The 26020-nt window shown below is 46.4% G+C and overlaps 1 protein-coding gene across 3 annotated transcripts in view; it reads right to left on the bottom strand.

Annotated features, from left to right (window-relative positions):
- LOC119446537 (calmodulin-binding transcription activator 2) overlaps positions 1-26020 on the bottom strand; it is a 493330-nt gene that overhangs the window by 413277 nt on the left and 54033 nt on the right. For 2 of the 3 annotated variants that reach the window (XM_049664202.1, XM_049664203.1), the window contains exon 1: positions 11726-11869. The exons of the other annotated variant lie outside the window; for it this stretch is intronic. In XM_049664202.1, coding sequence (XP_049520159.1) covers positions 11726-11843 — 118 coding nt within the window. In that variant the 5' untranslated portion in view covers positions 11844-11869. Of the gene's footprint in view, positions 1-11725; positions 11870-26020 lie in introns of those variants that run through there. 3 annotated transcript variants of the gene reach the window in all.

Below are 26020 nucleotides of genomic sequence, written 5' to 3'. Positions count from 1 at the left end.
GTCAGGACAAGGGCTTACTTCACCCCTGCTGGTAAATAGGTGCCCTTCACTGCCTCGCTATAATAATTTCCATGCGCCATCACACGAAAATATGAATACTAAATACAATATATGCATCATGCGAAATAACGGTTATTAATGCTGTTATGGGGCTTTCGGTGCTAAGTTACGTTATTATACGTCCTTACATTGGTTCAGACATCGTTAAAGCTGTCAACTTCAGAGCCCGCTCTCGGGCAATTTCAAGGAGTCATTTATTTTATACAACTGCACACGTTTACACGCGCTGGTGCATGCTCCCGTATTACCGCCTGCGAATTCAAGGATTCGTATGCAGAACTTCGTACGTGTGTATCTTCTTTTACTGCATTCAGTGTTGCATTTAGTGATTTCAATTTGTTTGCCATGCGACGAGGAGTAACCGGTGCCACCTAAAGGCACCATCCTCTCCTTTGAAATCATGTAATTACAGAAGAAGAAAAAAAAGGTATTGACGTTTGCTTGCATTCAAACTCGAATGTCGAAGGGAGATGAGAAGGAAATACTCCCCGATAGAACTCACGAAAGGAAGCTACAACAAGCCCACAAACGACCGCCGGCGGACACGACCCCCTCCGAGCCGCGATGGCCGCATCGACCCGAGTCGAGTCGGCGGTGGCAACAAGGCCTGAATCGATTAGGAGTGTCGACGTACAAATGAAGGGACGCGCAGAGCGCCGTTATCAAAGCTATAGCCCCGTTGCCGCACAAGCTTGCATCGAGCGAGGCGACGTCATTCTTATTGCGGACTTCTGGGAAACGAGGGGCAAGTCGGAGGAATGACACTGTGTCACGAAGCGGGCGCGTGCATGAACCGCAGACAACACCGCGCTGCATCATTCTCAGCGCTACACAGCAGACGACGCTCGTGAAACCTATATCATAAATAAAATTTCATATCTCAATATTGACAAACCTTTAATCAATAAAGTTCAATTGCTACGTTTGCATGAAGTCGACAACAGCGAGTCGAGTCGAAAGTCGGACTCGGAGAGCCGGACGCGACAGCGGTTACGCGAGCTCGTATTCCTAATCATTCGAGATTTCTGTGGCAGCTGCGGCGAGGCGACAGAACACTTCTGGTCCCGTTCTCCGCTGGCTTCTTTTACATGAACTGGAAGCCAGCGGGTCGAGTCAGAAGTCTAGCTGACCCAGCCTGACCCGACTGCGCTTACACGTATCTTGCCAAGCGGGTAGATCGAGTCAACCCGCCCATTGCAAGTGAGTTGACATAACTCGCCTCAACGCGCGCTAAACCGGTTTTTGGTTCGACAAACCAATTAGACCAGACGTCATCGGGTTCATGTAAGCGTAGCTGCTGCTGGCTGGCAATCGCCAACCCCACCCGTCGACGTTCACATGCGCGGTGCATGCCGGTCGGGCTGAGTCAACCTATCGCGAGCAGTCTAGCACCCGTAGCCCGACACGACGTTCACTCAGCACGACCGGCAAGAGTTTACATGACAAGCAAATCTCAGCCAAAGAAGTCAAATGAGCCCGTTTTTGTTTGGTTCATTGTAAAACGCCCTCAACGCGGGCAGAGAATCCGACTCTTAAAAGGTGATTCAGCTCACGGTGTTTCATCAGCGTCATGGTCATCGTTATCGGCCGATTTTGGGACTATACCGCAGGGCGAAGGCCTCCCCCAGTAAGCACCAACTGCATCCGCCCCGCACTGACCGAACTCCCCATAGTCCTGTAAGTTTTCTTATGTAATAACTCTACCTACATGTATATGCAGAGCCTAGAAGGTAGTGGCACATACCCACTCTGGGGTACTGGCCAAGAACCGAGTAGTTCGATATCATCACCAGCCTATATTTATGTCTACTGCCGGAGGAAGGCCTCTCCCTGGGATCTCCAATTACCCCTGTCTTGCGCTAGCTGATTCCAAATTGCGCCTGCGAATTTCCTAACTTCATCACTCCACCTAGTTTTCTGCCGTCCTCGACTGCACTTCCCTTCTCTTGGTATCCATTCTGTAACCCTAATGGTCCACCGGTTATCAGTCCTACGCATTACATGGCCTGCCCAGCTCCACTTTTTCAGCTTAATGTCAACTAGAATATCGGCTGTCTCCGCTTGTTCTCTGACTGTCTTTGTTTGTTTGTTCTCCGTCTGTCTCTTAACGTTAGGCCTAACATTTTTCGATCCAGCGCTCTTTGTGCAGTCCTTAACTTGTTCTCGAGCTTCTTTGTTAACCTCCAAGTTTCTGCCCCATATGTTATAAACGGTAGAATACACTTTTCCTTTCAACGACAGTGGTAATCTCACAGTCAGGATTTGGCAATGCCTGCCGTATGCACTCCAACCCAATTTTATTCTTCTGCTAAATTTCTTTCTCGTGATCAGGGCCCCCTGTGAGTAATTGACCTAGATAAACGTACACCTTTACAGACTCTAGAGGCTGACTGGCGATCCTGAATTCTTGTTCTCTTGCCAGGCTACTGAACATTATCTTTGTCTTCTGCACATTAATCTTCAACCCCACTCTTACACTTTCTCGGTTAAGGTCCTCAATATTTTCCTGTAATTCGTCCCCATTGTTGCTGAATAGGACAATGTCATCTGCAAACCGAAGGTTAGTGAGATATTCGCCGTTGATCCTCACTCCTAAGCCTTCCCAGTCTACGAGCTTGAATACTTCTTCTATGCATACAGTGAATAGCATTGGAGGGATTGTGTCTCCTTGCCTGGACCCCTTTCTTGATAGGTAACTTTCTACTTTTCTTGTGGAGAACCAAGGTTGCTGTGCAATCCTTGTAGATATTGTACCTATATATTCACGTATGCATCCTGTACTCCTTGATTGCATAATGCCTCTATGACTGCTGGTATCTCTACTGAATCAAATGCTTTTTCATAATCTATGAAAGCCATATAGAGAGGGTGATTGTACTCCGCAGATTTCTCTATTACCTTCTTGATGACATGGATATGATCCATCGTAGAAGTACACCTTCCTTCAATATAACAATAAGTAAATAGAATTATAAAATAATGTAAACAAAATTTGGGAATAGGTACTTATATGAGAATTAATAGATAGATTATATATTATGACTTTAATAGAATGAAGGAATAAATGAAAACTAAAAACAAATAGCTAATCGATTTTGTAAAATTATAACGGAACCTTAAGCTCCGATTTCATAATCGAAACCTTTCTGACCGTGCAATAAAATCCTGGATGGCATTGCCAACCTTCCTGTCGCTGTGCCCAAGTGTCGAGGCCACCAAAGATTGTAAATTTTGAACATTTAATTCTAATAATTTAACCTGTTGTTGTCACCGCCGTCGTAGCGTCGTTGTTGTAGAGCGTAAATTAGCTTAACAGCAACAAGGAAGGCTAGCGCTCGCACATTCAAAACGACAAGTACAAACATCAAAGAAACCCTTAAGTCCGCTCCTCTCTTCTTCTTCGTATAATGCAAGGACTTCTTCCAAAGTGTTTTGTTATTTTGTTACTTTTTTTCTCTTGTTTTTCTTTCTTGGCTAGCTTTGGGATACGCGGCGATACATGTCGAAATTTTAATAAATAATCATTTAAAAAAACATGCGACAAAAGTCACAGTAGAGAGATGAAACCCCTAGCAACGTGCCTTGCCGCAAATAAAGAATAAGACGACGACTTAAACACGCTCTGCGTATCCGCGACCCATCATCCAGTACGAGCATCATAACATTCAAGAGAAAAAAAAAATACCATGCGGATCGTGTTACCTAAGCAAAGGGAGGGTTAAGAAAAAAAAGTGTATGGTACAGCAACGGATTCGACAGAGGGAGCCCCCTCAGAAGAGCAGTTTCAAAAGTGATGAGGAAAAGATATCGCGCTGGGCACAAAACAAGTAAAAAAAAAACGCAAATATCGTACACAGACTTCCGAGAGTGCACGCGTCTGACGCTCGAACGAAGTAAAGCCGGTTCAGAAATGCCCCCACTTGCTGTGACTAGTCTCGAAAGTCTTCGAAGACTCGTCGCTTCAGTCTCGGAGTAGAGAGAAAAGAATGTTCAAGAAAAACGGGAATGACGACTATATAAGTTTACAAAAGAAAAAAAAAGAAAGAAAAGAACACGCAAAGGGATTACGGCACCACACCAAAGTGCTGGGGAATCGTTTGAAGTTACGCCCCGCGACAAGACGATGATATAGCGCGCATACATTTCCGAAGTTAGCTCGACAGTTTGCGCAACGCATAAAGTCTTGCGGCAACCCAAAAGAAAATCGAAGAAAATGAGACCAGCCCGGCCGTCAGACTTTCTCGAGTGCTAAGGGGGGAAAAAAAAGAAATAAGAAGAAAGAGAAACAAAACTTGAATTTGAATCGCGAGAGATGACGAAATATGTCGGTGGCGTGCCTTCTGATTTCCTGTCCTGTCGCCGCTGCCATCCGTCCAAGATGAGGGGTCATTAATAATTTATCGCGATAGTTGAAACGGAGAACGCGTCAACGATAATAGCGCTGTTTTCGGAAGAGTCTCGGTGTCATTGCGGCAACTCGACACGAGTCTAGTGTCTAGCTCGGAGTGCGCGTGAAACGAAAAGGACAGTAATAAAAAAGCGACAGCGTATACTGGACGCCGCAAACGCGGGAGTGCGCCTGACACGGAGATCTCGCTAGGCCCTGTCACTCACGCGGTTTGCCAGTCCAGTGAGTCAGACGCGACGGAAAGGAAAACAAGAGCAAGACGCTCCGCGCAAGTTAAATAGTTTATGATATAGGTTTGTTTCCATTTTTTCTTGGCCAATTTCGTCCATCAAGAATGTCTGCTCCAGATAGAAAATAGTAAGATGGCGATGATTATGATTATGCTGATGGTGTTCACGAGGAGGATCGGAGGAACTTTTTTTCAAGAAAGTCATAGAGCTCGGAATGGGCAAGCGTGCTCTATATAGATTACCCTGCTTTGGGGAAGATCAATGTTCCAGAGACAAGGCTCATATGAGTTGGTCACGTGGTGTAAATAGACTAGAGCTGCGTCGCCCAGATCGCCAACCATTACCGATCTTCTTGACTGCTCGAAATAGTAGAATAGGCTAGCCTAAGAAAATGCTGGAGAACAGCAGCGAGCAGAAGGAAGAAGCCGAAATCCGAAGAATGAATGCGTAAATGATAGGCCAACGGAAAAGAAACTCATGCAAGGCGGCGAAAACAAGGAGAAATTTACAAAGTATGAAAGTAAGATCCTTCCTTTCACCCCTCATTCCCTCCCTCCCCCCACAAAAACGAATGATGAATGACGCTGGTGGCGGCAAGCCTTGCACGGAAGCTACACTGTGAGGCGACTACCGCTCGTAATTGAAGGACGTAGAGACGAGAACGTGAAGGAGTCACAAACGGGCGAGGCTGGGCTGCACAGCGTGGCTCCTCGCACGCGCCGAAGAGCACGGCGGGTGGGATTCGCGCCAACGAAGGACAGATGGGAAGGGCGCGCGAAGGACTTGCGCGAACAAGCGGAACTGTTCGAACGAAGAAAAAGAAAAAGTAGAAATGAGGCGGCAAACAAAAGGAGTACAAACGTGAGGAAGCTGCCCCATAGCGAAAGCGCCCGCCCGCTGCAAAACAAACAGCGCGCGTACGCGAGGCGCGGCGCGCCCTCGGCTCGAAGAAGGAAGAATAAGCGTGCCGCGTCTTCAGTGAGGCACGAAATGCACTGTGGCGAACGGTGGCATGCGTAACAGTACGTGCGTCGTCGCGACGTGCGAAGGCCTCCGAGAGGCAAGCGCAGCCAACGTGAAGCGAAGCGGATAGACTAATAAAGGGGTAGTAAGTGGTTGTTGACATTATAAGAGCAAGAAAAAAATATAACTGGGCAGGCCTTGTAATGCGTAGGGTAGATAACCGGTGAACTATCAGAGTTACAGAATGGGTGCCAAGAGAACGGAAGCGTAGTCGAGGACGGCAGAAAATTAGGTGGCGTGATGAAGTTAGGAAATTTGCAGGCGCAAGTTGGAATCAGCTAGCGTGAGACAGGGGTAATTTGAGATCGCAGGGAGAGGCCTTCGTCCTGCAGTGGACTTAAATATAGGCTGATGATGATGGTGATGATGAGAAACAGGAAAGAAGAAAATTCCTGCTGACCAAATTGACTGCTTAACAACGGCCAGCAGAGAGGCAGGGGCTAGGTAAAGCGTGGTGCTAGAGGAATAGGAAAAGTCCGTTAAAATAGAAGACTTAAAGCCCGCTTAAAATATTAAAACAGGGCCCGCATTCACAAAAAAAAAAAACGTTTTACGCTAGAATTGTTCGTAATACCAAATGTCAAACCAATCGTGACGATGGCCGGCCAGCCAATAGCAAACAGGACTTTCGAACGAAAACCTTCGTGGATTCGGCCCTTAGTTGGACCTGTATTCACAAAACGTTTTTACACGAAACTGTTCGTAATAGTAGATTCCAGCTTATCGTAAAGTTGGAAATACTATCGAAGACGGCCGGCCAATGAAAATCACCACTTACCAAGGAAAATATTTGTGAATCCGGCTACCGATTCTTCCTTAATCACCCTACTTTGAGCATACGTAGCTTCTGCAGAACAACTGCAAGCAAATTCAGTTTGCGCTCAAAATAGTACGCTCCCGACGAAAGAAAGAAAGAAAGAAAGAAAGAAAGAAAGAAAGAAAGAAAGAAAGAAAGAAAGAAAGAAAGAAAGAAAGAAAGAAAGAAGAAGGAAAGAAAGAAAGAAGAAGAGAATGTGAGCCTTCGGACTAGGAAAAATAATGGAAAGAAAATTTTAAAGAAAGAAAAAGAACAATCGTCGAGTGTGCGCATAGAACAGTATTCGAAATGGAAGAACGTCGGCGAAATGTTCACGACCGAGTTACGTCTAGGTAAACAGCAACAATAACGTGCGAAGGAAGAAATAGTAATGAATGATGGCGTAAAGGCAAACTGAACATTCGCGGAACGAGGCATTTTCCGGGGAGAGCAAGCGCGCGAGGGTTTTCGACGTCGACGCAAGACGCCGGGAAGCGCAGCCGACAGAACGAACGAACGAATTTCCCAAAAGACGGACAGTGTCGAAAGCGCCCTGAACACCCGACGAAAGCTAACGACGATCCGAAATTCAAGAAGAAGAAGAAACATATCGAGGAAGAAAAGCCAGCGACAAGGAACTTGAGGCCTAGAACGTCAAGGGAATACGCTCGAGTGTCTTCGCTATACAAAGATATATAAGATAACCGAGAAAAAAATGTAACAAAAATATAAGTCGAACGAAGAAATTAAGAAAAAAACGACGCGCATAGGAATACGGAGTCGTGAGAAAGACACGGAACCAAGCGCTCAGAACGTTCATAGAAAATTCCAAACAACGAAATAGCTCTAACCTAAACTTTCAGCCTTAACACAGAGGGTATTTGTACTGCCCTGGCAGTTAATACAAAAACAAAAACAAGAAAATAATGCAGGAACATATAAACGGCGAGTAGGTAGGACGAGGTGAAAGTTCCAACGTAAAACGAGGCCCCTCGGAGGAGAAAGTACACTACAGTAACTTCCCCTGTGAAAAAAAGAAAAGAAAAGGGGAAAAAATAGAAAGAAAGGCATCTAAGACGATCAAAAAGGGTAAGACGCAGATTGCTAAAGGATGGCAAGTTTAACGAACCGTGTCGCAACTGAAAAATCGAGTAAGAAGAACGGAATCAAAATAATAAGAAGAACCATAAGAAAAAGACGGATGAGGAATTCAAGGCGAGGCAGGCGCAAACGGCGGCGGGAAAGCCAGGAACTTTTTTTTTTCCTTAGAGAGGGCGAACAGAGCGCAGAAGTCATCACTTATCGAGAATAACAAATGGGCACTTGGAAACGTCGGGCGCTCCCAGACGCCTGCTCTCGGAGCTAAGCAAAACGGTAGAGGAACGAAAGCTTGGAACGAAAATAAAAATAAATACATAAATAAATAAAGACGTATATGAACGTAAGAGTATATGCGCACACGGAAAATAAATATAAAAGGAGAAAAGAAAACGGTGTACTCTTCGTGTTGTCGTACTATAGCAAGCGAAATCCTCCTGCAATGATCGACTCTCAGCGAAACAAAGCGGTATATCGAACAGCGGCGACTCCCAGCAGCCATACAGAGAAGAAACGTCCCATGAACTTGGATCTTTTTTTTTTTTCACCTATATTTCTATGCTTCGTTCATCCAGGCGGCCCTTGAAGCACCCCGACCTCGGAAGACGCTTTCTTTTTCAAACAATAGGCGAGAAAGAAAGAAAGAAAGAAAGAAAGAAAGAAAGAAAGAAAGAAAGAAAGAAAGAAAGAGCGAAACTGACAGGGTCAAAATTATTCGCTCTCGGAGGGACGGCAAAGAGACGAGTGTGATATGGTAAAAAGGGGTAGAGCATTTGAATATATCCCGTCAGAGGCCCGAATTTAGGTCGACCCGGTCCACTTTTCATCCGGCCTTTCGGCGCACGAACGCCTGTGCACTCCCATCTCACAAACGTCGTGCAGTGCAAGCGAAGGCTACGCGTCGCGTCCGGCCAATCAGAAGAGGGAGCCACGCATAGAAGCAAGCGCGCTCCTCCGTTCTCCGCTTCTGTTTGACGCGGACCGAGTGAAAGCTTCACACAACGTAAGATTTCCTACAAACATTACTAAAAAAATATAAAATTAGAAGAAGTGACTCTAGAGCTGCCATCGTTTAGCTAATATAAGAATGATGGGTACTACACAGCTCTGTCTGATCTTCGTGTATATGGCCTCGAAAGTTCTTTTTTTTTTTTTGTGGCGCTCTTGGTTACGCATTATCTTTATTAAATTTACCCGCCGCGGTAGCCGTGGCTACGGTGCTCTGCTGCTGAGCACGAGGTCGCGGAGGCCGCATTTCGATAAGGGCGCAATGCAAGCGCGCTCGTGTACTTCGAGTTAGGTGCACGTTAAAGAAACCCAGGTGGTGAAAGTTAACCAGCAGTCCCCCCACTACGGCGTGCCTCGTAATCCGATCGTAGTTACGGCACATAAAACTCAAGAAGTTAATTTTAATTTCATTCATTCCAAGTTTCCCAGATCATTTTAACGCAGCAATGTAATAAGTTTCTGCGCTTGCATAATCACTGCGAATTGTCGCGTTCGTATAACGCAACACACTGCTTGGAATTGACCATTGTGCGAAGGGCGCAAAGCCGTTCGAAGCCGGAAGTACGGGGTCGAGGCAAATCCACGCACTGTATACGCATCATTTTCGTGCTGCCGGACCGCCATACGTGCGCAGTTCCAATAGGCCACAGCTTCGTCCGGTAATTATTGCAGGAAACTTCGTGTCACGGAAGCATCAATGGCAGACAATGGGCGAGCCGTTGCTCTTCGCTCTCAAACACGCTGCCGGCCCTCGTTAGTGATTGGCTGGCACGAGCCCAAGGCTTCACTGCGCTGCGCAGAATTGGTGAGACGGAGTGTATATAGCCAAACGAACGCGCTTCTGCGATGGACCGCGTTACTTATAAAAAGGAATAGGTAGTGTCCAAATCCACGCCCCTGCGACGGCTCTCTCAGTGTAACAAAAGCTAATCTCGAAGGCCACGCTTTTTCTGACTGCGTTAACCGGAGCCAATCTCCGAGCCACGGACACGTCACAGGCGTCATGTTTCAAACACCAGCCATCCGGGGACCACGATCGCAGATGACACTGACTCGATGCGATGTGAGGCGTGTTTCTGTGTGCGTATGTGCGCACGCACTGTTACAGGAAATCGCTTAGATCTGACGCGAGCGAAAACGACCAACAAAAAATGTGCACTCAAGAAAAACGGAAAGATCACGAGGAAATAAAACGCCTTGTGGAAGAAGAAGGCCACGCGAAGACAAGTCGAAACAGCGTACTACAACGACGTACTATAACGTAGCATCTCTGAAGAATGAACTATATATATATATATATATATATATATATATATATATATATATATATATATATAGGAATGTAGGTGCACGTTATATGCTATACGGCGTGACGCAGAACGTGGCACACAGACGGTTGGGGAATTGGGTGCGGTCCCACGCGCAGTTGTTGGTACGTGTGGAAGGAGATGGATGAAGATCGAAGATGGCGGAAGTCGTCGCAGCGGGGTTTCGGTGGAGCGTTTCAGAAAAAAAATAGAAGCCCCCAAAGTTTTTGAGCCGAGCGTCAAAAAAACTTTCGCGTCACGCCATGTCGGGGGCTCCGCATCCACCCCCACGGTCGTTGAATGTTTTTAAACAGTACACGTTTTCTAAATGTATACAAAAGGCATCGTTTCTGACGCCATAAACTTGTTTCATCGAAAGGCGTCCCTGGGGCCTTTCCATGAAACCTCCCGAAATAAACTAGAGGTCGTTCTAAATATACTAATGTACTTTTGGGTGAGAATGGGAACATGTTACTTTATTGAGAACTGCTCCAGTAAGACGGATTAAACGTTTAACAGGTGCAGAACATGCAACACGCACACGACACGAATCTGACTTCACCCCATTACACTTATTTTATTAATCAGCAAGCGCGAGAAATAACTCAAGCACAAAAATAAACAGCGTTGAATCGTAACGCGTATAAATCTAGAGAAAACTGACGATTTGTTATATAGATGAAAAAAAAGAAAGAAAACCACACTGACTAATTATTCGTGGTGATGTCACAGTTTTATCAGGCGTTGCAGCAATGTGAGAAGAAGCCGCATTCCGTGTATTGATTTAATTTGATTTAGATCACTCAAATTCCTATCTAACACGTACATCCAGCCAAACACTGGGCCATCAGCATTCAGTCACTCAGTATATACGAAACGCGCTCGTTATAGGTTATTCCATCAACTCTGCGGCTACACCGGCGCGACAAACGTGACAACCCTGCGCACGTTGGTTGAGTCTATGGGCAGTTATAGCAATACCACACAGCACTGCATGCAACATGACGCGTGTAATTAATAGTATACGCACCACTAAAGTAACCCACCGTGGTTGCTTAATGGCTATGGTGTTGGGATGCTATAAGTACGAGGTCGCGGGATCGAATCTCCGCCACGGCGGTCGCATTTCGATGGGGGCGAAATGCGAAAACACCCGTGTACTTATATGTAGGTGCACGTTAAAGAACCCCAGGTGTTCCAAATTATTCTGGAGTCCCCCAATACGGCGTGCCTCATAATCATGGTCGTGCTTTTGGCACGTAAAACCCCAGAATTTAATTAATTAATTAATTAACCACTACAGTTTCTATAGCACATGCCGCACGTGACATCTCGGATTGTGAAACAAGGCAGATAGAGAGAGAGAAAAAAAAGAGGGGAAGGACAACTGCGAAAAGTGTTCCCTAGTGCGACTGCTAAAAAAAAAAAAAAAAAAACAACAACGGGCCAGAGAAAACTCTCGCTGTGCGTTACGAATACAGGGTTAAAATGGGACAGGAGAGATGGAAGGAGAGACGCAGAGTGAAGGGGCCGTCCCTCCGGAGAATTCTCTAAAAGCCCCTAATTCCCGTCCGTTAATCCGCACGGCCACCGCAGCCCCCCGGGCGCCAACTGCGGTCGCGCGCACCGGGCGCAATCCTTAGGGAAGACCGGGGAGAACCGCGGGACGGGGCCGGTGGAGGGAGCGAGGGACGACGTTAAACCCCAATTACGAGACGGGCTAACGATTTTTGCAGGGCGAGGCAGCTTAACCCGACATACCCATGTCGGCGCGCAGCCGACCTATAGAGCTCACCGCCGCTGAGCGTCGTCGATGTGGGAAAGCGGAGGCCGACTCGACGGAGCGAACGTCCATGGACGCCAGCGGCGCAGCTTCGGGACCCTTGTGAAAGACGTTCGCCGGTGTACAACATGGGGACGAGTGCGGTAGGACGTGACGACTGTGATACGCGACGCGACGCGGCGTAGCCGACCGACCGACCGAACGCGCGCGCGCTCGCTCGCGCGTGAGATTTTAGCCAAACCCCAGGCGCGCGCCCGCGCGCGTTGTGGGGAGCTCGGCAAGAGCATGTGCCCCTCTGTAATGCGTCCGTAATGCGGCGCGTCGGCTCAATATACCAATACACCACAGGACGTCGGCTGAATATGTACCAACAAGCCCGTACAGTGATGCTCGGCTATATAGACCCGAGTACACACGCGTGCGCAAGCTCATCGAGTTTCGTACAAGCACGCAAGAGTCCCTGCGTGATTAAACTAGAGGACTAGATATAGTTACGGATGCCAAAGGTGTAGAACGCGACAGCGCGAGACGTTTTATAATTAAGCGCAGGCATAATGTGCCCGCGCTGGGCGTTGGGTGGCTAATTACCTGCCAGTAAGGCCGAAATTATGCACACAAAGTAAGCACTTAGCTTTGCGCTTAACGGCAGTGACACGGCTAGAATGGTTAGTGCTGCGAGTAAGAATATATATATATAGTGAGTTCTCCAAAGTGCATTGTGGAAACAACAATGAACAGACGATGTACTGCTAGGCTAATAAGGTGTAAACAGCGCACGCGCTGGCTAAAAACTCGAACGTTGGAAGCAGCACGCACGCGCGCGCAAGCAATCAGACAGATAATTACAGTCTAGAAACTAGTATCAGCCAGGCCCCGTGTCCCTCCCACGCAAGCTGGCTTTTAACATCTCGATTTCCACAGCCCTCATGCAGTTATTTAAATATCACTCCCTGCAATTTCTCTTGCGCAAATGCTAGAGATATTCGCCAACACCGTGACTATAGGAAAGCAAACTTGGTCGATCTGCGTTACACGAAACGCACTCCACGTACATTCCATCGCCGCCCAACGCGGCGAAGTTTACGCGTTCGGAGCTCAGCTGTATACGCTAATTGCCGCCAGCACAAATAATTGTCACGCCGAGCGAGTAAACGTTGTTGCGTTCACTCCATCGTTGACATCCCACGAGTGTCGAAATAAGAGCCACGCGCTCATTCCCGAGCCACCCACGCCTGCGTTTGCCGCGCTGGGACACAAAGAGCTTCCTCTGTCGTGCCAGGTACACACGGTGGCAGATGAGGCACGAAGACATGAAAACGACAGTACAGCAACGACAGAAAGAGCACGCAGATTAAGGTACACGAAGCACCGACCACAATCACCACGGCTACGGTGAAAGTAGAGTGGGACCGGGACGACGAACAAGAAAGAGATCAAAAGACGCACGTGCCACGAATTGCGCTGCGGGCTCTTTTTTTTCTTTAGGACGATCAGAACAGTGCGCGACAGGCAGCCGCAGCTGCTCTCGGCATCCCAGTTACCATGCTATTTTCCTGCAGCACAACAGAGGTTGAAGTGTTCCGAGAGTTAAATAGTAAAATAAATTGTGTGGTTTAAAGAAGGGCGCGCGAACAATGATTTTTGAGACCGAATCGAATACGAAACGAATTGCGCAAGAAGCGAATCGAATCAAATATCGAATAGTTTTCGAATAAATGAACAGCCGTTATCACAATTTATATAAAACGATGTTCACATCCGAGGGTGGCGTAGGGTACGCGAGAGATTTGTCTTGAACAGCTTAAAGAGCCGGGTAACACGCGCGAAGAGCCGCCAATATTATTCGTGATGATCTAATACGTAAAGCTCTTAACTAAAATGGAGCACCTTTACCGATTCCAAAAAAAATGAAATTATGGGGTTTTACGTGCCAAAACCACGATCTGATTATGAGGCACGCCGTAGTGGGGGACTCCGGAAATTTGGACCACCTGGGGTTCTTTAACGTGCACCTAAATCTAAGTACACGGGTGTTTTTCGCATTTCGCCCCCATCGAAATGCGGCCGATTCCAAGGAAGCCCTGAAATGTCGGCTACCCGCTCTACGTCATCGACCACAAGATGACCTACAGTGCTGGAAATAAGACAGCCTTATATCACCAACTGTATGAGAAAGGCCGCGACGTCAATATTGAGTGACTTACATGGCCACTTCGGCATCGTGGGCAACGAACATGCGGACGAAGCTGCTAGGAGTGCTCACGAAGATGGGCATGCAGGAAACCGTACCACTGTTAAGGACCGTTGCAGCAACAAAGTTTCGCATGCTCGCGCGTGATGTCACACCATCCACGTGGAACACGCCAGGTTTCCAGCACACACGTCCACCCACCTGGGCCCATCCCTCCAACTCCGCATTCTACATGGACTATTCCGAACCGAGACAATTGTTCTCTGCCGACTGTGGCTGGGAGTGTCTTTCACAAATGCATTTGCTTGGCGAACCGGAATGGCTGACAAAATGAACTGAGAGCCAGAATGAGCCTCAAGTGGTTACCTATCAAGGCGAATGCCTCACGGTGCGCGCTTTGGCAGTGAGAACCGTGCCTTTATCGCACGCCGCGAAATAGAAGCGCCGACGCAACGCAGGTGATGCCACAACGAATAAACGCCCGTAACAGGTTCCGTGAGATGGACGCGGTAGGCCGCATGTCTTGTGCGCGATATCCGCGTGTAGTTGTGACGGAAAAGCCCGAAATGAGCAAACCATGGTCGGGGCACGAATAGTAATAATCACCATCATCCCAATGCAAGTCCACTCGCCGTGGTGGCGTTGTGTCGAAGGCGTTGAGCTGCTAAGCACGAGGGCGCGGGATCGAATCCCGGCCGCGGCGGCCGCACTGCGATGGGGGCGAAATGCCAAATCACCCCTGTACCGTGCATTGGGTGCACGTTAAAGAACCCCGGGTGGTTGAAATTAGTCCGGAGTCCCTCAGTACGGCTTGCGCTTCATAATCATATCATAGTTTAAGCATGTAAAACCCCAAAATTTATTCTTGCAATTTTTTTTTTACTGCATGTAAAAGGATGAAGGCTACGCGTAACTTGTGTCAGTCGATTTCATTCTACACGACTGCAAGTTTTCTCATCTTATCACGCCACCCACTACTTTGCCATCCTCAAGTGCGCTTCCATCCACGCGGCATCTCGTTCTGTTGGTTTAATAAACCACCGGTTACTTGCTCTATCCATTACATGACCTGCCCAACTGCCACTTCTTCCTATTAAAGGGACACTAAAGGCAAATACTAAATCAAGCTAAAGTGATGCATTAGTGCTAAGACGTCAATATTATCGCGAACAGAGCCTTAGTAATCGAGAAATCGAGGTAAATGCAGGACACGATCAGAGACTCCTCCGAGACATTCAAGTACTTGCTCGATGACGGAGGCACTCCTCATTTAAATTCTGTCTCTAGTACTCAACCACTCGTTATAAAAACATCATTGTATTGTATTATAAGACGAAAGAAAATGCTACTTGATTAGTTCTATTTCATTTTTAGAAAAAAGAGTTCATTAACACTACACCGTTGACAACGACGCGGCCGGTCGAAAGGTTTCGTTCTCGCTCGACTGAAACCCGAAAGCGCGGGCGCCGCCCACGCTTTCGGGTTTCAGTAGTTCCGTTATCGCGTAATGCTGCGCTGGTTCTGCTGGCTCGCGCGAACTCGCACAAACTGCAAGTAGCAGAGGATTCCACGTCCATGTGAGGTCGTGAGATTCCCGAACGCTCCACGCCACTTCAACAAAAGCAGCTGCAGCGGCGCATCGTACCGCCGTCTGTCGGGAGCCGTCGACGGCAACAATTAAAGGGCGGTGATGGTGCACGCAACGTCACCACTCCGCGGTTGGCGTGGCGGGAGATTTGAATTTCCATAAAGGCATTCGGACCCTTCAGATGCAATTTTCTCGTACACTAAGCATTTTCTTTGCACGAAACAAGCGTTGCGAGGATTCTGGGCTGGTACTTAAACAGTCCACGTCGACTAAGCATTTGCCTTTAGTGTCCCTTTAAATCTACGCGCCACGGTAGCTTAGTGACTACGGCGTTGCGCAGCTAAGCCCGAGGTCGCGGGTTCGATTCCCGACAGCAGCGGCCTCATTTCAATAGAGGCGAAATGCAAGAACGGTGCATTTTATAAGCATCCTCGATAAACCGCACCGGTTCGGGCGCCCTGGTGCGAGGATGAATCCATGCGCGCGGCGCACCAGGGCGACCCGGTACGGCGTGCCTCATAATCAGATCGTGGTTTAGCAAGTAACACCCAAGAATTGATTTGTTTCCCTCTTAAACCATAACTACCCGCAATACCGTTTAGCCCATACTACCACATTCCTGTCTTTTAACGTTACTCTATCCTTTTCCGTTCCAACGGTATTCACGCTGTTCCTTATCCTCGAGCATCTTTCTTGCCTTCTAAGCTTTCAGCGCCATACGTCCGTAGCAGAACGTATTGACTTGTGTACTTTTCTTACCACGCATATTGGTACGACTGCGTGCAGGCCAGTTCCAACAAAGAGACTCGCCTACCGCTCGGGCCACGCGATTCCCAACTTCGCAGGGGGGTGCACGGAATTAGCGCGCAGGAGTTGTAATTTGCAACTGAAATCGAGCAAAAGGGGAGGGTGCCGGCGGATTTCCGAAATGCGCTCGCTATACCAGGATCGCTGCAACGGACGTAGGCGCTGACAATTCCACGAAACAAGCGGGTCGCTCGGCTTCCTCGCACCTATCGCCGCTTCGCGCGCGGCTAAATGGTGCGAGCCGACTAATGACGAGTCAGGTGTATAGGCACAATGGTATAGGAGAGCAATTAGCAGAGCGCCGTCAGGCAAGAAACCGCGCGAAGTCGCTGAAACAGCGGATACGGGCGCACGCCCTCACTTTATTGTTGGGTGTTTTCTTTTTCCGTCTTTCGATGTAAACACATTCCAAAGATATTCGCCGCTCTGCTTGAAAGCCGAAGGCGACTTAACGCGAGCCTCCGTCGAAAACTTTCCTACAACGCCTTTTCGGGTACGTAAGCTTTAACGATGGTCGACTGCCTGCTTTACTCACCGTGCACAGGCCGCTTATAGCGCACACCGTGTCCTGCTGCTAAGCGCTAGGTCGTGGGTTTGTTTGTATTTATTTATTTTTTTCCTTTAATTGGCGCTGTATTCACCAGGTGCACAGCGAATGAAGATGCGAAGCCTCTCCACACGCAAGACAAGCGAGACGCCGCTTACCGTTCAACGGCTGTTTAGGATTGACCATGTGCGAGAGATGAGCCAGACGCTAAACCTGAGGAAAACGTTGCGCGAAACGTGCTGACCGGTCGCATCGCTTGCATGCGATGAGCTGGCAAGCGCGACGGTTTCTGTCGTACGTAGCTTCAGACTAAAATTACTAGAGAGAAATCATTCAGCCACGCTCATGGGTAGCCCGTGTACTTTTTTTAACCCTTTATCGACGAACGTTGTCTACAGGCAACATAACAGGAAAAAAGAGATCTTTACGAGTTTCTGTATTGAGTACGAAGTTCTTATCTTTTGGAATCCTATCTTTTGGAGCCTCTATTATTGGGTTCAGCCACAGAAATGCTCACTTGGCAATCAAAAATTATCTGACTGAATCTAATCGAAATTACCGTGCTAGACTTATTGTCCCCCTCCCCCACCGCAGCTTTCTTTTATTCATTTATTTCTTTTTTTTTACCTATTATTGATTAGTTTTTTTTCTCCCCTTCTCACAAAAGCTTACTTTTTAAGCTCCAGTGTTCTAATCGTTAATTCCCTTGTTTTTATACACCGAATATAACCATCCGATTCATGGCCAATCCCCCACTATGGGTATGCGCCACAACCACTCAGGTCAACAACAACAGCAGCAGCAGCACGGTCTAAGGAAATAGACTAATGCGAGATCTCCGGCTGTAGTGGTCTCACATACGTTATGCAAAGCAAGTGAAATGCACACTTGTGCTTCGCATATGACGAGAGCTGTCTGTACAAATTCCAAACGAAGCCTTAAGATGCATGGAGTGAAGCCCACTTCAGATTTACTGCCTGGGGTTTCCCCCTTATTTCTGAAAAAGCTTCCGCAATATATATATATATATATATATATATATATATATATATATATATATATATATATATATATATATATATATATATATATATATACAAGTCGCGCGGCAATTTTAGTGTATTCGCAGTCTTCTTTCACGCTCGGAAAAACACTTTTATGTAGCACGTATTGACAATTTTCTCAATGACACTTTTCATCTAATTAAATATTTGAGAAGTTGAATAATTAATTAAGACTAATTATGTAATTAGGCGGAATGCAAAAAAATATGACTATGTCCAAGCGACAACAAATAACATTATCTTGGTTCTGTCCAGCTACGTGGCATTTGTAATTTTTTTGAAAATCGTGGTGCATGATAGTTGGGGCACCCTGTATACATGTGATCATACTAAAGCCAACAAACAATGAAGCCAACGAAAACGTCTGTTGGCTTTATATGGTCATGACGAACACAAAAATCGAGCCTTCCGGTTTCCCTTCTCTCGTTTATATATATATATATATATATATATATATATATATATATATATATATATATATATATATATAATCAAGCAAGTAGCAGCAGTAAGCAATTCCACTGTTGCGATGGGACGCCGAAATGAGACGCACAAATGAGACGGACGACGAGAAAATGGAAAAAATCAGGACGTCATTAGCGCACAAACGAAAAGGTAAAGTTCCAAAGACCCAAGCGAACGGCCTGTCCTGTTTTGTTCAGATATGCTTTACAGTCATCGTTTAAACTAAGTATTTTCAGTATCATTACAAATTACTTCGGCTTCGAGAGAGCCTTTTTTCTCGACGTAATCAAGTATAGTCTCCCGTACTAATAAAGACACTAGAACAAAATAACTTGATCAGAAATATTCGCGTATCGTTTTTCGTAACGACCGTATACTCTGCCTCCGCTGCCGGAGCTTAATAGAGTTTAATTGCAATGCCAGCCGGAGCACCGTGTCCGGCGGTGTTCCGGGGATCGTAATTCGAGGCTCGACTTTATGACCGGGAAACAAATGATCAGGCTCCACATAATACGCACGGCGAAGAGTTATATATTCACGCAACTTTCCGCGTGCAGCGTTCGTTGTTGCTTTATTTACGCATCTTGTTATTCGATTTAAATTCCGAAACGGAGGCGAGAGCATATGCACCCACTTAGGGAGACAAGGGCATAAAAAAGAAAATTCGCAAGTACTGACCCACATACGCCGCGCTTTTATGGACGGGGCTCATAAAACCAAAATGAAAACAAAGAGTTTATGGGTTTTCGCTACAGTAGCTCTCAGGGACAACCATAAGGAAGCTCTACTCCATCTCTCATTACTCGTTCTCTTCCGGTTGGTGCATGATTGCCCGATTTTTATTATTTTTTTGTCATATTTGCTCAGCAGCCTATATGAACAAGATACGTGTACGTTGGCTGCTTTGTTCCAATACCATTTCCTTTCATTTCCTTTCCTTTTTCTTTTCTTTCTTTCTTTCCTGTTGCCGAAACACTCTGCAGCCTCGGCACAAGAGATGCGCAAGTAAGCTAAGGCACTAGTGCATGTTGATGCACAAGTTATCCGCCAATAACGTATACCCTTTTTTTCTTTCTTGGTGTTGTTCTTAATTCCCTGCTTCTTTTCAATTCTTAGTAATCTTTCGTTTCATTCTTCTTCCTGCTCCTTATTGATTCTTCTTAATCCTTCCTCTTCTTATTTTTCGCCCGTTTTTGTACTTGCTAGGGCCATGGTGTCCGAAAGACCCCACACGAAAATGAAGGGGGGAAAAAGGAAAAGCTGGAATCGCAAGCGAGAACAAAGTTGACAAAAGAAGAAAGGAAAAAAAAAGGAAGCAATCCAATTGATACAGAAAACGCTGACTACGCTCTCACTGCCGCCAACACGACGAGGTGCTTCCAATCCTGGGCCGAGTTATCTTTCCCGGGGCGAGTTTTATTAACGGTGCACCGTGTAATTCCACCCTCTCCTCTCATTTCTATGTTCCTTTACCTGCTTTTTTTCTTCCCCCACCTGCTTCTTCGGAGTTCTCTTCCCCGCCACACACACGTACAAACCATCGACCGTGATATACCCAACGCGACTCTTACAAGAGTACCAATATACGTGCATACTCCGTCTCCCAAACGCCATGCAGTGCTGCAAAAGCTACGGCTCGCGTCAGCCAAGGTACAACAACAAAAGAACTAAAACAAAAGAAGGGGGCCTCCTCAATTGTCAGCCTCTAATCTCCATCCACGAAACGCCACGTCAACGAAAAAAAAGGCCTCATCACTGAAGGATTAGCAGCGGACAATGAGCGATCACACTTCATCCAAGCTCTCGTCACCGACTGGATGACAGGAGTCGTGATACGTACTCGACTGCACTGCACAGAATTGCTGAGACAGCCTATACAGCCGTGAAACCTCGACAGCGCGCTTTTATCTACGCGGCTCATTTTTCGTCGTTTGCGCGACGTCGACGACGTCAATATTATACTGTCAGTCTGTGTTATCATTATTATTATTTCAATACTTTTTTTTTCGCTCCGACGAAAAGTAAACTGAAAAGTGGAAGCGGGTGCAAACCACTATTTCTAGCCTCGATGAATCTTCCTTTGCTTGCATATCCCGCTTCGTTCATCGCCTCTTACAAGCCATAACAACACTACACTACTTTCTTTTTTCTTTCCTTGCATTTGTCCCCTTCAGCAATTTTCCCTCGTTTGCGTTGCTCTCTACTATAAATGTTTGTTTGACCTTTTCTGCTTGTTTTTAGTGAGCTTCGAGCTCCGCCATTTCTCCTAATTAAAGTCGCCAGATCCCGACCGCACGGTTTTCGCGGTGCTTAGCGCACATTATAACTTGTTTCCGTGCTCTCTAGGTAAGCTCAGAACCTAGTGCATGTTTTTCTTTTCTTTCCTCACTTCTCGGCCAAATAGACATTTCTATTTTGGGTTCCCAATATGTTGGCGCGTTGGCGCAGTTTGCAGAATCCTGGCTAATTTTATTATCCTTTCGGTGAGGCAAGGAGACAGGGGGAGCTATATAGCCACGTTAACTGCGCATAAACCGGAAACTTTGGAGTTTTACTATGTCTGAGGTATATCTACCACGGCCACCAATATTATACTGCGATCTCCTATTTCCCCGAGGAAACGTCGTCATCTGAGAGGGCTAATTAACTTCCCTGATTGGGGTAGATATATGTTCGCGTTCGCAAACTGTAAAACAAAGCGGAGACAAACATGTATACACCAGAAAAAAATTAACAAATACTCCGCGAGTAAGAAGGGCTGCAGGGGCCGAATTCCCGAGGCTTTTTGTTCGTAAACGCTGGTTCTATTTCTTTTTTTTTTCAACTGGCTGGGTGCCTTCGTTAATTAATACGCCCACTATTACGACTGGATGGCCGCTATTATTCTTCCGAATATTTTTAGGGTGAGAAACTTCTTTGCGAGTATGCGCCCAGATGATTACAAAGCGGTGAAGCGTGGGTTGAAGAAGATTTCGCTGGAATCAAAGGTAGAGAAAAAGAAATAAAGAGCCGAAGGAGGAGATATATAGGCGGAGAAAGAAGGCCGGACTCTTTAATGAAATCTTGACAATTAACTTTGCCTATAGCGTCTCGCCTATACATGCTCATATCCAATGAATAACGCGATGATGTCTGAAGTGACAGTTCATCTGTTGTGTTGTCCTCTTTATTTTGTACAACCTGTCTTTCTCTACTGTTTTACTTCTTGTTTTCTTCTTTTGTTCATACAACTTTTTTTAAAAGAGCAGCGCGTGGTAGATAGAGCTGTTCTACATCTTCAGGTGTATTTCTGGAAAAGGTGGAATGAGTAGGTAGCTTGAAAAAATATTCGCTAATTAACTGAATTATTCGCTTTCCCGCACACAAGTTGGCATATCGCGTAATCGAAGCCGATCGAGCAGTCGGTAAGTCAGGTCTGTTTAATCAGACATGGGTTCAGCACCAGTACCACCACTTTCGACGTATCCCTCCCTAAAATCTGCCAAAACAAATTGGCATTAGAATTTGGCAATTGTAAAACGTGCGCTTTAGAGTGAACAATTTAAAAAAAAGTTAATTGAGAAAATTTTACTTGGATATCTGGACATTGCGACCTGTCATACATGTAATTCCTGCTAATTCCAGAAATATACCTGAAAAGGTGGAAGACCGCTGTTAAAAATAAATGCATTAAAAAAAAGAAGAAGAAGAAGTATCACCACGCACGCATGTACAAACAACACATAAACACACAGTACATCTTCGTTTACCAATTAACAACGTTCGGTTGCGAGCTCATCGTTGTCTCATGTCCGTCCATCCTACGAGCTTTGTTTCTTGACGCGGATCTTCAATATACACTTCACCGGCGTCATCTTTTTTTTTTTTTTTTTTACACACTCATCACCATTATCTTTGCGCAGCGTCGACCTCTTGAGCGGCGTGCCATCTCGTGTTACTTTCAATAAAAGCTTCCTTCGAATCGCTCACGATGCGCGCAAGAGGCTGCAAAGCCGCCACCGAAACGCGAAGCGCAAAATCTGGCACGTGGCGGGCACCGCCTCCCCACAGGGGAGCAGACAGGCGAAGGAGAACGCGTTAAAAGGCGCCGCAATACAAAAAGCCCGGAGCGCAGTGGCGGTCTTGTCGTCCTCGTTCCGAAAGCTTCCGCGATCCGGAGGGAGGGACGGAAAAGGGCGCATCTACGGTGTCCTACGCTTCGCCGCTTTCGTGGCAAGCGCGCTCACTAGCTTCTTTCTCCTTTTGTTGTTCTTTTCTTTTTCCTCCACCGCAGCTAACGCTAAAGAAACGGCGCATCAATTCTCATTGAAATGCGCGCTCGCGCGCGATAACCTCAACAAAGGAGCAACGGAGAGGAAGAGATAGCGACGCAGGAGAGAGAGATAGCGAAGAGAGGAGGCTGACGATTCCGACCCCTGCGCCTCTATTCAGTGTCGTACTACCACCCCCCCCCCCTTCCCTCCCTCACAGACCCTTCCTCCTTATTCCTCCTCTCCGCTAACCTCCCGAATTGCCTATACTTTGCGCAATGGCTTTTGGTATCCGCGACAAGAACTGGGTCATACCGAAACGCCAAGGATGCCGAAAATAAATTAAAACTGATGACACTGAATAGGGGATTGACTTCCCATCTCGTATCGGCCTTCTTTGTGTGGCCGACATGAGGTGCAGATGGTGTCTATTTGCTTTTTTGCTCTCCCCCCCCCCCTTTTTTTTTTTTAATGCGCGTGCACTACTGCATATACTATAGTTGCATATGCGAAAACAAAGTCAGTTGATAGCTCAGCGACGTCCTTGCCTGTATCCCTTGGTCCCGTGTTTCAATTCAGCTGCTCAAGCTCGCCTTAGTGATGACACCGAGCCTGTGATTAAAGTACCTATATCGAGGATTGTTGGCAGGTTGTCTACGAAATTGTTCTTGCGCGCGCACAATATAACGTGGAGACAGAAAGTGTGCACGGGACAACATAACTGTGTGTTGTCCCAAGTACATAACCCTTCCATGTTTCCGTTACAACAATTTGAAGTGAGTCTACGTCATCCCACCAAAAGTCACAACATAATTAACTAATTAATTAATTACTAATGTATGTATGTATGTATGTATGTATGTATGTATGTATGTATGTATGTATGTATGTATGTATGTATGTATGTATGTATGTATGTATGTATGTATGTATGTATGTATGTATTTTCTGTCGCAGAAAATCCGGCGTCGGCAACCAGCGTCGGCTTGCGATGTCGGTGGGTGGCGGAGAAAATCGTCCCCAACCACGCAGGCCCTCCGAATACATTTAGGTACATGTATATGCCATGCCTTCTAATATGACGTACCGTATATGCGGGTTATATTGCCACACCATTCTATCGTTAATGTTGCTCGTGCCTTGTCTTGCATTCTTGGCAAAGGCTATTCCTCGGAATTTTGATAACGACAATCCACAGACCAATGTCACGAAACAAAACACCCACAGCGCGTGCCGTTTACGTTAAATCTTCTCAGACTGAAATATTAAAAGTACGAAACAAAAAACGGAAACCTGAAAATTGTGCAATTTCTTTGGCGCGGTGGTGCAATATATCCGGGATAGCCCCACGCAAGAGGCCGCGTTTCCACCAGAAAACTCGCCTTCGTGCATAGCGTTCGCCGCCAGCATTTCCCGGTAACCATTACGGTTGCTTAAAGCTGCAGTTTTCGGGAAGCGTGAGAAGCAGTCAGGGATCTCTGAATGCTATCGCGCTCCACTCTTAAAAGCGAAGCTTAAGCGTCCTCCAAATTTTTTCGGGACCCAAGTTGGCGTCAAATTGCTTTTTCGAAACAGCAGTACCCACCCAGTCCCGCATCTACAGCGACCCATGTCGGCTTGAAAGAGGGTCGTTAAAGACCAGCACGTGCGTACGCACTGCCACATAGTCGGTAACCCAATTTGGTCTGATGGTTGCAATGGTTTCGAACCCCGTTACCTCAGCACAGCAACCCGATGCGCTGCGCATTCGACCACGAACTACCCGGTGACCCCGGTTGGCGGGAAAACAGTTAGACACAAACATACATAGAAACAAACATAGATCGATAGATAGCTCCTTGAAAGTGTGTGAAGTACCCTAAGAACGTTAACGCAATAAAAGTTAATAAGTGTAATTACGTTAATTATTCAATTAAGCATTTTTATTTCTCGTAGAAGTAATTAATGGCCGCCTCATCGAGTAGGTAGGTACAACTTTAATCTAGCTCAACGGTTAGAATTGTGCTATCTGCCATAGTGAATTAAAAAAATATGGCGCTGCTAAAAGAAGAAAAAAAAATACACCCCTACATAGTAAACCCATAAATACTTTCTTTTCTTTACAAAAAATACTAGATTGATGTCTGGTACTAATGTCTACTGAGAGCTGCAAGTACGGCAGTTGAACCAGCATGGGAATGACGGGTAGTAATACTACATGAACTTGTCTACGATTCGTCCTTGTCGCTGCGAACGACATTGCGGCTTTGCAAATTTATCATCTTCCACACCGGGTTACATTATAAATGCAACAATTCGCAATCCTGTTTCATGTGCGCAGGGACTAATTGCCTCGATACGTTTAAACGAATATGACTGCCTGGAAATCTAGAAAGCTAAAGCATAGTATATATATATATATATATATATATATATATATATATATATATATATATATATATATACGACGACGAGAACGTCTGAAGGCCACAGGCACGAAGATTCGGCAAACCCACGTACTAACCATCATCTCTATAATAGCTAAACGATCGCAACGCCAGATTTCCCTCTAGTCATCTTTGTAGGAAACGCTATGAGTGAAACAAGTTACGTAAAAGATCCCGCGGAGCGGTACAGCGCGCCCTCATGCGCGCCGCCACGCGACATTCCCTAGGAAGCGCCGTTCAGTGCCAGAACGGGGAGAATAACATTGTGGAAAAATGTGAGCGAGGTGCAAAAGGGGAGCGAAGACGGGAACACTGGCGAGCAAACAGCGGATATGGGGGGGAGGAATGGGGGTGAGGAGGAGCAGGAGACCGCAGATTGAAGTCTTCGGAAACGTTCGCCGCTCGGCAGCACCGTACGGGGCACCGGGTCGTGACGTCACGGTGGCGGCAGGAAAACGGCGCCGAGCTGTACTGCGAGCACGCTTTAAAAAAAAAATAATCATAATAAAAAGAAAGCTGGCTTCCCCGCGACGCACGAGTACCAAATATCTGGCGGTCAACGCATCCATAAAATGTATGCTGATGCCCTGTTAAACGCATTGCGCTTTCTTTTCGTCAATTCTTTATAGACTTACTGAACGCACGAAGACTTAATGAATGCACAAAATTCAGCATGTCCCATGCTGAATTTTGCCTCACTGAAAGATATTGTGAGGCGAGATGTGTTTCTGTGCGGTAATACTGTATGACTAAATCTCTCGCATATGTCGAGACGGCCCTTGGCGAAAGCTATCGATGTAGGTAATAACGTGTTCCGCTACCTGCAGCAATTACGCAGAAACTCTCTTCGCCGCAATACACGGTTGGCGAGCAGGACAGCGTGCACACATAGAAAATGGTAGACTGCATTCACTGGCGGATGATGCAGTTTCTGTTACAGCGCATACCATCCCAGCGCTGGCAATTTCT

The sequence above is a fragment of the Dermacentor silvarum genome, chromosome 3, assembly GCF_013339745.2.
Source record: "Dermacentor silvarum isolate Dsil-2018 chromosome 3, BIME_Dsil_1.4, whole genome shotgun sequence".
Taxonomy (NCBI): Eukaryota; Metazoa; Arthropoda; class Arachnida; order Ixodida; family Ixodidae; genus Dermacentor; species Dermacentor silvarum.
This window is presented reverse-complemented; position numbering and strand designations above follow the sequence as displayed.